This window comes from Panthera pardus, unplaced genomic scaffold (assembly GCF_024362965.1).
Source record: "Panthera pardus isolate Hobbes unplaced genomic scaffold, ASM2436296v1 HiC_scaffold_3, whole genome shotgun sequence".
Taxonomy (NCBI): Eukaryota; Metazoa; Chordata; class Mammalia; order Carnivora; family Felidae; genus Panthera; species Panthera pardus.
In genome coordinates, this window is record NW_026526876.1 from 31,656,222 (window position 1) to 31,667,831 (window position 11,610).

The 11,610-nt window shown below is 58.3% G+C and overlaps 1 protein-coding gene and 1 long non-coding RNA gene across 6 annotated transcripts; one reads left to right on the forward strand and one right to left on the reverse strand.

The window, feature by feature from the left end:
- Positions 1-752: 752 nt before the first annotated feature.
- LOC109258191 (uncharacterized) lies at positions 753-4,790 on the reverse strand. The gene is made up of 3 exons (XR_008418598.1): positions 4,685-4,790; positions 1,645-1,817; positions 753-1,473 (listed from the first exon to the last, which is right to left on the reverse strand). It is a non-coding gene; the product is annotated as an uncharacterized LOC109258191 (long non-coding RNA).
- ATXN7L3 (ataxin 7 like 3) lies at positions 3,446-11,556 on the forward strand. Of its 5 annotated transcripts, none has more exons than XM_053892406.1 (13): positions 3,446-4,118; positions 5,479-5,589; positions 5,889-6,021; positions 6,226-6,397; positions 6,589-6,686; positions 6,860-6,882; positions 7,190-7,256; positions 7,408-7,493; positions 7,802-7,870; positions 8,144-8,187; positions 8,464-8,535; positions 8,629-8,786; positions 8,900-11,556. In XM_053892406.1, exons 2-13 carry the CDS (start codon positions 5,539-5,541, stop codon positions 9,046-9,048), a joined length of 1,122 nt encoding a protein of 373 aa, XP_053748381.1. In that variant the 5' UTR covers positions 3,446-4,118; positions 5,479-5,538; the 3' UTR covers positions 9,049-11,556. The 5 variants fall into 5 exon arrangements, with proteins under 5 accessions (XP_053748381.1, XP_053748383.1, XP_053748384.1 ...); XM_053892408.1 differs by having other exon boundaries at positions 3,449-4,118; positions 7,211-7,256; XM_053892409.1 differs by having other exon boundaries at positions 3,465-4,118; positions 7,465-7,493.
- Positions 11,557-11,610: the final 54 nt, after the last annotated feature.

Here is an 11,610-nt window from a genome sequence, read left to right on the forward strand (position 1 = left end):
GTTTTCTTAACCCTCAGGCTTCAGATTAAATGTCACCTCACAGACAGGCCTTCCCTAACAACCCTTTCTGGTGAGGCCTCCTCCTACATCTTGTTTCTACTATTTGTTTGTTTCTTGTCTATCTCCCCAAGTAAAAGACACTTAACACCTTATCTGCTTGTCCATTACAGTAATCCCAGCACCTTTTAAAGTGCCCTGGCACACAAACTTGACACTCAAGAAACATTTGTCGAATGAGAGACAAAGTATGGCTGACAAGGCCCTGGCAGATCTGTTGCTCCTGCTGCCTGTTGCCTCTGCACCACCCAGCTACGCCAGCCATTCACGTCTCTCCTCCGGGGCTGGTACCCATTCTGCCTATACACATAACCATTCCCTCTGCCCCCATGTTCCTCGTCACCTCACTGTGTAGTTAATTCAGGGCTCCCCTTAAAAGATCACTTCTCCCGGGGGGGGGGGTCTTCTCTGACCCCTTGACAAAAACATCTTCCTGTCATTTGTCCCCCCCCCTTTTTTTTTAATGCTTTTATTTATTTTTGAGAGATAGAGACAGAGCATGAGTGGGGGAGGGGCAGAGAGTGAGGGAGACACAGAATCGGAAGCAGGCTCCAGGCTCTGGGCTGTCAGCACAGAGCCCGAGGCGAGGCTTGAACCCATGAACCATGAGATCACGACGTGAGCCGAAGTTGGACGCTTCACCGCTTAACCAACTGAGCCACCCAGGTGCCCCCAGTTCCTTTTTTTTTTTTTTTTTTTAATGTTTATTTATTTCTGAGAGAGAGAGCAAGCAGGGAAGGGGGCAGAGAGAGGAGACAGAGGATCTACAGCAGGCTCCTTGCTGAGAGCGGAGAACCCAATGCGGGGCTCCAACTCATGAATTGTGAGATCATGACCTGAGCCAGAGTCAGATGCTTAACCAACTGAGCCACCCAAGCGCCCATGCCATTTGTTTCTTCAGCAGCCCGATGCCTTCACAGTCTTGTTTCACCCACATCAGGCTTTGCTGGGGTGTAGACTCTACTAGGACAAAGTCTGTGGGTTTCTCTGGCTCGCTGCCCTAACGCCACGGCCTCACCCACAGCCCAGACCAGCACAGTCCTCAGTATTTGCGGACTGCTTGATGCTACCTGGGGAGACCAGGCATGTTCCCAAAGAGGTCACCGCCACAGAGCAGCCCAGGCCAGGGCCTGGATGAACAGAACCATCCAGTTGTAAAGGAGTTGGTGTGAGGATGGCCACGGGTGGGAAAGTGAGGAAGTATTTAGGTAAACAGAGAGGAGACAGGAAGGCTTCTTGGGCATGTGTAAGTTCCTCAGGGCAGATACGCTGGGCATATTTAGAGACTAGGAAGCCGATCAGCATCACTGGTGTGGAGAATTCCTGATTCACACTTGGGAGCTTCCTGAAGACTTGGCCTCATTCTTTTGCAAGTTCAACGACCTTCAGAGTCTCCACCAGCTCATCCCACAGCACCTACAACATAAACCAAGTCGAACTTGTCATTCTCCTTATATCCTTGCATCTCCTCCTCAGAGCTTAAAGATGTTTTCAGGGCCTCTTTGTCCTTTACCCCATATACCCCAATTGATAATTATCCACATGCCAGAGTGATTCTACTTAAAATTCAAATCTGGTCACGGGCACCTGGGTGGCGTAGTTGGTTAAGCATCCGATTCCTGGCTTCAGCTCAGGTCATGATCTCGCAGTTTGTGGGTTCGAGCCCCGCACCAGGCTCTCTGCTGTCAGCACAGAGCCCACTTTGGATCCTCTGTCTCTCTTGCTGTCTGTCTCTCCCCTGCTTGTGCTCTCTCTCTCTCCTTTCAAAAATAAATAAACATTGAAAAAAATTAAAATCTGGTCAAATGAGTCCTTCCCCTTGAGGACTCTTCGTGGCCTATAGGGTTTAAGTCCATATTGCTCAACACACCTTTAGTCCTCTATGGTCTGACCTGCTCACCTCCTGCTGCTTCCCCACTCATTCCTGTGTTCCAGCCAGTCCCCAAACTGAGCCATATTCCTGAAGCTTCCTGTTTAGGATGTCTAGTGCCCTCCTAATCTCCCACTACAAAAAGCCTTTACTGACCAACTCTCTTACATCATTTTATCTATCTTTCTGGCCACCCCATCCCCTGTGCATCTCTGTTTTTATCATAGTGTTTGGCAATTATTTTCCTACAGTTTTATCTGACAAACTGTGAACTTCTTGAGGAAGCACAACTGTCTTATTTCATCTTTGCATCCCAGCACAGCACACTGTAAGAATTCTTACAGGGCACGTAAGAATAACAGGTAAGATTTATAAAGCACTTACACTGAGCTAAGAGTTTCACATGCACTGACTTGTCAGTCCTCACAACGACCTAATGAGATAGGTACTATCATTATACCCAGTGACAACAGAGGAAACTGAGGCAACAGAGAGCTCATTTGGCCAAGTTCATTTTTCAAGTCCACAGATTTAAATTCTAATCTGACTCCTGGTCTGAAACACTTAGGATTATTGTCGCAAAAAATGTTTGCTGAAGACTAAGCAGCCAGTGATGGTCCCAACCAAGTATATGAAGACTTTCCTCGTTTAATCTCATCTTCTAGGGGGGAGAGAGCTGTCAGACACCCGCTCCAAAACTCCAGACTAGAGAATAACCCAGATTGAAGCGCTAGTCTGGGTATCGGTGCGGCTAGGAAAGGTCCTTTCCTCCAGAAGGTAATGCGGGACCGTGAGAGCCCGCGGATACGGGCACACCCAGGGGAGTAGCACTGGGTCGGAGGAAGGGTCTGGCTAGTGCCGGGCAGGCTGGCTGAGAGGTGGGGGTCCAGCGTGGTTTCCGGAAGCAGGAAAAGCGAGCAGGTGTGGGATCTAAATTAGGCTGAGGGCGGGGAGGGCGCTCGGCTCAGAAGGGCACAGCTCGGCCTCCGCTCTCAGTGGAGGACCCTCATCTCGGGCATTCGTTGGCTCGCAGGCCTGGAGTGGGCTGAGACCCGCCCAGAAACAGGGGAACGGAGGCTCAGACGAGCCCCTTTGGCTCCATAGGTTTTCTGCCCTGAGGTGCTAACAGAGCCCCACTTCAACTCCGGCCTCTTCAGAGAAGTGGCTGCACGCTTCGGGGTAAATGCCGGAGTGGGGGCGCCGGGGGACTACACGGGGCGGGGGGGGGGGGGGGAAGAGCCGGGAGCCCCGAGGGAAGGGCGGGGGAGCCTGGGCCGGAAGGCGTCCCAGGCTCGGCTGGGAGCCGGCGCTCTCTTTCGACGCCACCCGCTGCCCCCGCCCCGGAGCCGGCCGGGACGGCACAACGTCTCCGCCCCCAGCGCACCGCGCACCTCACCTTGAACGTCGCTCCACCCACCGCCATCCTATTGGGCCGACCGGACCGAGGCGAGACGGCGATTGGCCGAGGTGGCTCCAGAAGGCCCCGCCCATCTCCCCGCCCCCGTCCCCGTCCGCCGGTACTTTGGACGGCGGCGTGGCGCCCCTCCTCCCCGCCCGGTCCCCGCCCCCTGGAGCAAATGCTGCCGAGCTGCGGCCGCGGGGCAGATGCACGCGCTCGGGCCCTTCTAGCAGGCGCGAGCAGTCGCTGGGCGCGCGAAAGCGAAAGAAGGAAGAGGAAGGGAGGGCGGGGGCGGGGTGTTGAAGAGGGGCGGGAGGAGGAAGAGGAGGAGGTTGGAGCGCGCTCGCGCTTGGCCTCGCGCCCGCGCGGAGGGAGGGGGAGAGGGGCGCGCGCGCGCACGCTCGCGTTCTCGCTCGCCCCATCCATCCATCCTCCGGTCGCGGCACGCGCGCGCGCTCCGGGCTCGCGCCGCACCCCCCGCCCGGGAGAGGCGGGCTGGAGTGGGGGGCGGGGGGAGGGGCGCGCGGACGGCGCGCGGACTGCGCGCGGGCGGGGTGAGGTGAGGAGGAGGAGGCGGCGACGGGACGAGAAGGGAGGGGAAGGGGCCATGGCCGCCCGGTGAGGCGGCGAGGCGGGGGGGCGGCCCGACCCCCCGGCCCCGGGCCCTGGGCCCCGGGGAGAGGCGAGGACGGACCGACGGACATGGGGCTCCGGAGCAGCCGCCGCCGCCGCCGCCGCCGGAGGACGCGGCCCTGAGAGGCCGCCGGGCCCCGGCGCGGCCCCCCGGGCGGGGTGAGTACGGGACGGAGACGGGGACGGGGGAGGGGCCTGCGGGGGGCGGGGGGCGGGGCCCGAGGCGGGGCTTGGGCCCCCTCCCCCCAGGTCTGGGTCAGCGCCCCTTCCCCTCCCCCCGGGCCGACGCGGAAACGCCCGGCTTCCCCCGGCTTCCCGGCCCGGCCGGGGCCCCCAGCTCTCCCCCTGTCTGGGTCCCCCCTGGGCGGGGCAGGGCCGGCCGGGGAGGGGGCGCGGGGCCTTTGTTAGGGAGCCAGGCCCCAGCCCCCGGGACAATAGAGACACCCTCCCGGACTCCTCTCCCCGGCCGGCTGGGGCTGTCGGCGGGCGGGGAAGGAGAGGGGCCGGGACGCGTCCCACTCTGCCCACTCTCTAGGGGTCGGTCTGTCCCGGACCGGCGCCGGCCTCGGGCGGCTCGGCTCTCCTCCCCCCAGTCGGTATGATGCAGCAGCAGTGCCGCAGGGACGGGGGAAGAGCCGAGGCCCGGCCTCCTACCCTCCCCAGTGCCCCTGGCTCATTTGTCAGTCCCCACCCCACTCTAGGCCGGCAGCTCCTTAAACTCGTACCCACCGTTCAGAGGGGCCCCGGACTGTGGGCGCTGTTTCTGAATCCTTTGGTGGGGATTCCTGGACTTTGGGGCTCTTGGAGAGACTTCCGGGCTGGTCCTGAGGGAGGGAGGGTGGTTATCTAAAAGAAGAGCAGGTAAGGGGAGTGCCCACTCCTGGCATGCCATCCCAACCGGGCTCTACCCCCTCTTCTTGCTCATGGGGGCTAGAAATGCTCCTTCGGCTCTAGGTTTCTGTGGGCTCTGCTCCCCTTCCGTGGTCACAGGCTTATTTCAAGGGAAGACAGAGTGGGGTGAAGGTTGTAGGGTTCTAGGGCCGTTCCTACTTCTGGTAGCAGTACCCCCCCAAGTGGACATCCTGGCTGAAAGCAGAGGTGACTCTGAGGAGAGCCTAGGGAAGGGGGGGGGGGTATTTAGGAGTCTGTGCAGTTCTTTGCCACACCCTGTGGGTTTGCTTTGAGGCCTTAGAGTTCCTTCTCCTCCCCCTGCTGCATTGCACCATGGGTATCGAAGAGGGGTTTGAGTTTGGGGGACCTGGGTTGAGCTGCTGCCTCCTATAGACCCAGACACTGACTGGCAGCCGAGTCCAGGGCCTGAGTTCAGTCCTGGGAAAGACTAGGCCGCCTTTGGGTTTCGGGCCCTGCAGGACCATCCAGACTTAGTGAGCCTAGGCCTTGGGGAGGGGTATATCTTGATGCCAGGATTAAGCTCTGGGCAGTGAGGTGCAGAGGGGAGGTGGCAGTCTTCACAGGTGCCTTGGACTCACACCAGCACCCCCCACCCCCGTGTGTGCAGCCGTGTTGCCGCCCGCTGTGCTATGAGCAGTCAGAGCGCCGTCTCCACAAGAGTTTACAAATGAAAATGGAGGAAATGTCTTTGTCTGGCCTGGATAACAGCAAACTAGAGGTGAGGGCTCCCCCACGTGTGCCTCTAGTTCTTTCTCTTGATGTCTCTACGTCGCTATATCTGGCATTCACACCAAAGAGGAATTTGGGTAGTCAGCCTGGTTCCTTAAAGGGAATAGCCAGCTGAAAAGGTCCAAGGCTCCGGAAGAAGAAAGGACGCGAAGTCAAGATGGGGAAAATGGCAAAGAAAGCATTATTTTTGGCCAGGGCGAATTGGCAGACTCGGTTGGTGAGAGAGAGTTGCTCTCAGTCCAGGGGGCTGTGACGCTCCTGACCGCGGATGTTCTCCCCTGGGCCCAGGCCATCGCTCAGGAGATATACGCGGACCTGGTCGAGGATTCTTGTTTGGGATTCTGCTTTGAGGTACACCGGGCTGTCAAGTGTGGCTACTTCTTCCTGGACGACACGGACCCTGATAGCATGAAGGATTTTGGTGAGCTTCAGGGTTGAAGGAGAGCAGTCCAGCCCAGCCCCGGGGGTGCTCGGAGGTCCCTTCTCTGGAAACTGCGCCAGAAGTAGTGCCTGGAGCTCCTGTGAGCTTAGGCGGGGGGGTTTCACGAGGCCACGGGGCCATGGGCGGGAACACGAGGTGAGGGTCCCCTGCCCACCCTGATCGCCACGCCTCTCCTGTCCCCAGAGATCGTGGACCAGCCGGGGTTGGACATCTTTGGACAGGTTTTCAACCAGTGGAAGAGCAAGGAGTGTGTTTGCCCCAATTGCAGCCGCAGCATTGCCGCCTCCCGCTTTGCTCCACATCTGGAGAAGTGCCTGGGAATGGGCCGGAACAGCAGCCGGATCGCCAACCGCCGGTGAGGGCTTCTCCCGCTGCCGGAACCAGAGCTGCGCGTCTTCCGTACCCTGTGCCGTGGTGTAGTCCCTCGGGGGCGTTGGTAGGGCACAGAGGGTGGCTCGTGCTTGGCCTCCGACGCTGCACTGTACCCGTGAAGTTGGGGGCAGAGAGGTGGCCGCCTTGACCCGTTCTCTTCCCTCCCGTCGGCAGGATTGCCAACAGCAACAATATGAACAAGTCGGAGAGTGACCAAGAGGATAATGACGACATCAATGACAACGACTGGTCGTACGGCTCAGAGAAGAAAGGTGTTTGGGGATCTGGGGGAACTTGGGGGGCATTGGGGTGAGGTGGCAAGTGGGAGTTGGGTCACAAGTTATCTTGAATGAGGAGGAGAGAATGCAGCTTTGTCCTTTTCCGTAGAGGTCCTTAAATTGAGAACTTAAAGTGACCCTGTGCTTTGTCCTTTTGTCCTACACAGCCAAGAAGAGGAAATCAGACAAGGTGAGAGCGGGGGCAAGCATGAGGGAAATTGGGGCGAAGGACAGACACCCTCCCTTTTGGGCAGGGAGTCCTCGGGTCTCTTGACTCAAGTCTGAGGTCATCGGGTGCCTCTCTGGGTTTCGGGATGAGGGTGTCTGTGGTGGGCAGGAGGGCAGCGGAGGCCCTGGGGGAATGGGGGAGGAGGGAATATGGGTAGATGGGCCTCTTACTGGGGAGGAAGAGTAGGAATTTGAGGATGTTTCTTTGTCAAATCTTTTTTCCTTCCCTGGGTTCTCGGCTCCCCCTTATCGTTACCCTTTCCCCAAAGCTATGGTATCTCCCATTCCAGAACCCCAATTCCCCTCGAAGATCCAAGTCTTTAAAACACAAAAATGGTAAGTGGGTCTTGAACAATGGGAGCGATTCTAGCTGTGTCTTCTGGGACTCATTGCCGGAGGGTGGAGGTGGGGAGCTTAGGGGACAGGGGTATCGAGGGAGGGCCTGTGATCCTTCTGTCACCCCCACTTCCTCTCTGGTTATTTTCAGGGTTCTCTGTCTGTACCTCTGCATCAAACACCCTTCCCCTTCTTTTTTCTTCTTCAGGGGAACTTAGCAATTCGGATCCTTTTAAGGTGAGTAGGTGCTGCCCCTCTTAGGTTCTCTCCCGTTTTTCTTGTTGGGAGTTGGGTGGGATTTGGGCAGGTGGGGTCAGGATGCTGATGGCCCCAAGCACTAGATGGGGTATTTAGGTCTTGGCATGTTGACGTTCTCGCTGGGTCCCAGCCCCTCCCCGATGAGCAGGTGGGGTGGAAAGAATCACTGGAGAACTGCTGGGCAGTCCCATGTAGAAAAGGATGAGAGGGATGGGTTCCCTGTCCTCCCCTCCCCCCTCCCTCTTGGGCTGCCCCTTCTCTGACCTGTGCCTTTGGTTCTCGCCCAGTATAACAACTCAACTGGGATCAGCTACGAGACCCTGGGGCCGGAGGAGCTGCGTAGCCTGCTCACCACGGTGAGAGACCAGGGAAGGGAAGGCCCTTGGGAGTGGGCTGGAGCCACAGGCGGTGGTCACGTCCCTGGAGGAGGCTGGTGACAGCAGGCAGGGCCATATAGCTCACTCTCTCTGGAATTAGGTCTCCTGGCCAGTGGTGGTCTGGGACTGTCTGTTCTGGACACCCCGGGGCCGTTTCTGCTCGTGCAATCTAGAGTTTGTACAGAAGAGAATATCTAGTGTCTGGAGTGGGCTCCCCTCCGCCCCTCCTTTCAGCTTCTGTTCCTCTTCCAGCAATGTGGGGTGATCTCTGAACACACCAAGAAGATGTGCACAAGGTGAGCTCAGAACCTAGAAAAGGCGCCCAGGGGCCTCCTGCACACGCATCCTGGGCATGGGGTGGGAGTACCCTTGGACTTCAGCAATGGGGCCCCCACTCTTCCCCTCCCTCCTCTAATGGTCAGGCCTTAGGCCACGATCTGGGGGCACCCTGTGTATCCCTCCCCTGTCTGTCTGTTTGTCCCTCCTCTGTTGAGGGAAGGGGCTTCACCTGAGTTCCTCCTACCCTTCTTCCTGCCTTGTCAGGAGGGTCTGATTAATTCTGTCCTTGCCAGGTCCCTGCGCTGCCCCCAGCACACAGATGAGCAGCGGCGAGCCGTGCGGATTTACTTCCTCGGACCCTCAGCGTAAGTGACCCCCCGAGAAGGGTGGTGGGTTGTGAAAGATTAAGATCATGATTGGTATCCCTCAAGCCCTTCTTTGGCCCCTTCTCTTCCCAGCGTCCTTCCAGAGGTCGAGAGTTCCCTGGATAACGACAGCTTTGACATGACTGACAGCCAGGCCCTGATCAGCCGGCTTCAGTGGGACGGCTCCTCTGATCTCTCACCCTCTGATTCGGGCTCCTCCAAGACGAGTGAGAATCAGGGATGGGGTCTAGGTAGGTGATACATCTGGGCCCCCTGGTCTCTCTGCCCGAAGCCGAGGATGTGGGGACACCTGCGTTCTCCTGACACAGCCCAGCCCTCATCCCGCGTGCCTCTTTCTTTTCAGGTACCAACAGCTCAGAGTCACGGAAAACCAAGAAAAAGAAATCCCATCTGAGCCTGGTAGGGACTGCCTCCAGCCTAGGCTCCAACAAGAAGAAGAAGCCAAAGCCACCGGCACCCCCAACGCCCAGCATCTACGATGACATCAACTGACTTGGGTGCAAGGGATAGCCTTTGGCTGAGCAGAGCCCTCTCTCCCAACCCCCACCCAGGTGGCGAAGCCTGGCAAATGGACGGCTGCTGGGGGTTTGGGCTTGGGAAGCTTGGTGGGCCAGGCAAGCAGAGGATCCAGTTATGCGCCCCTGGGGGGTGTCAGGGTCCTCTGCGATGGAGCACGACCCCTTGGCATGCAGGACTCAGACCTGGACATATTATGCCTTGGACATAAGTTTGGTGGGGAGGCGGTTTTCCTATTTATTCTGTGAGTTACTGGATGTCCAGCTAGGCCAGGGGCCTGACCTGGGCACTGTGCCAGGGCACTGCCTGCCCCCCACCCCAGGAACTGGACTCAGCCCTGCCGAGGAGCATCGCGGCTACCCGGGAGGCTGTGGGCTGGAAGCTGAGCCTGGAGGGGGCCTCCCCCAGCTGCCCTCAGCAATGTGAATGGGTCCGGTGCTTGGAGCTGAGGGGCAGGGCTGGGCGTGTCCTGTCTGTGTGCAGAATCCTATCAAATGCCCCCAATCCCAGGGGTAGGCAGGCACAGCAAGCTGTCTGCTGAGGTGGGTGTCCAGAACTGCCACCGCCTTCCCTGCCCCTCACAGGGGCAGCCCTTTCCCCTCAGTCCCCATGGGCCTCCTTGGCAGCAGGAGCTGTCCTTTTGTTGTTGGGTGCCAGGAAAGGGCCTCCAGCCTCTACAGCTTCACGGAACGGGCAAGGGGAGGGTAGGAAGAGGGAGCTGTGTATCAAAATGACTCCCCCCTACCTTTCCTCCCTGACCCAGGGCTGGTGAGGAGTGGGGCCCCAAGGTGAGAGGGAACGGTGCTGCTTTATTTGAAATGTTTTCTTACCTCATTCCCTGCCCCAGGAAGGGGCCCAGCCTCACCCTCCTGGGGTGGCCCCATGTTCCTCCTGCCTCCCCTGCCCCACTGCCCTAGCAGGGCAGCCCAAGTTCCCGACTGCTGCTTGCTACCCCCCTCTTTCACCTTGACCAGCTTCAGTTCCTCTCTCAATGCTCCTGCCTCCGAAGCCTGCCCTGTTCCCCCTTCCTTAGCCGCTTTTAACTTATTTATTCTGTACTTGTGGTTTGGGGCTCTGAGGAAAATCCTGACCTTTTACCTCTCCCCCCCTGCTAGGAGTGGGGTGGGAAGAGGCTAGTCTCCGTGCTCTGGGTCGTCAGTGGAGGGGGAAGGGGTGTCATGCCCTCCGGTGGGACTACCCTGCCAGCGCGGCCACCTGCCTGGTCTACATCCTGAAGAGCTACACCATCCCGCCTCCATGTGGGCGCCATCACTCCCAGGAGCCGAGCTGGAGGACTGCAGTCTGGGCTGGGAGCAGAGCTGACTGATGACACGGCACGGAGTTGACCCTGAGCTGTGTTCTCTGGCATTTGCTGGATGTGTCCCCTGCCCTCTTCCCAGGAGGAGCCATCCCACATTTGGGTAGCTAGTACCCAGGACTGGTTGGACTGATTTGGGTTAGGGACCCTAGAGGGTTAAGGGAACAACAAGAGCTAGGGCTGCAGTACCCTGTCTGGAACCCCAATCCCCCCTCCCCTCCCCCCCCCCCCCCCCCCCCCCGGGTGGTTCTGATTGTGGCTGACGCCTGGTTACAAATTGGTTTTTAACCCACGAATTGTGATTATTTTTTAAAAAGCCAAACAAATTTTGGCAGGAGTTAGAATAAATCCTAGGGCCTGGGCTCCTCTGTTCTTGACCCTCTGTAGCCTTCTCCCTCTGAGGGGAAGCCAGAGGGGAAGGAGGATTTCAGCCAGCCTCCAGCCTGCTTCCAAATGAAGTCTTGGGAGTGGGTTGAAGGTGAAGGGAGGAAGGCCACAGGCCATTCTCCCTTCTGAGAGGCAGCTGCAGCTCAGGCCCTACCATACCCTTTCCCCTCTGGCCTCTCCCTTTCCCCCTTCTGGTTGGAGGAGGGAGAAGTGGGAAGTAGTTTGGGAACTGGTTTGTCCACATCCACTTCCCCATTGTTCCTTGGCCCGCCCTCAGGGCAGAGCCCCCTGCCCAAGCTGGGTAAGAGATGGGCTTGGTCCAGCAGGGACCCTGAGGGAGCAAACCCTTTTCCTTCCGGGGAGAGTGTGCCCCCCCTACCATGTAGTTGAACAGGGGCTAGGAGCTCCCCACTCCCCTCTAACAGCAGGCTGTGTGGGTTTCAATTCCCATCCTTCCCACCCCGGCTAGGTGTCGTCCACCCTGTATCCTATCATGTGTCTGAGTGTGTGTGGGGGGGGTTCTGTACTAATTTCCATGGCCGGTGGCTTTTCCTTCCATGCATCACTCCCCCCCGCATGCCCAGGGGCCACCCGCCTGGCATTACCGCATGCTGGGGTCATTGGGGGAGGGGGGTGGGGCTCACGCTGTCCTGTGGTCTTGAGATTTTTATTTTTGCATATGTAATCCATCCTGTACAGGTAGCTAACTTTGTAAACGCTGTGTATTTCCCCCCGCCCCCATGGCTGCTGGTGTAAATAAACTGCATTTCCCATTGGTAGCCCAGCCTATCCACCCTCATTACCATGTTGATGGGGACAGAGCAAAGCCATTC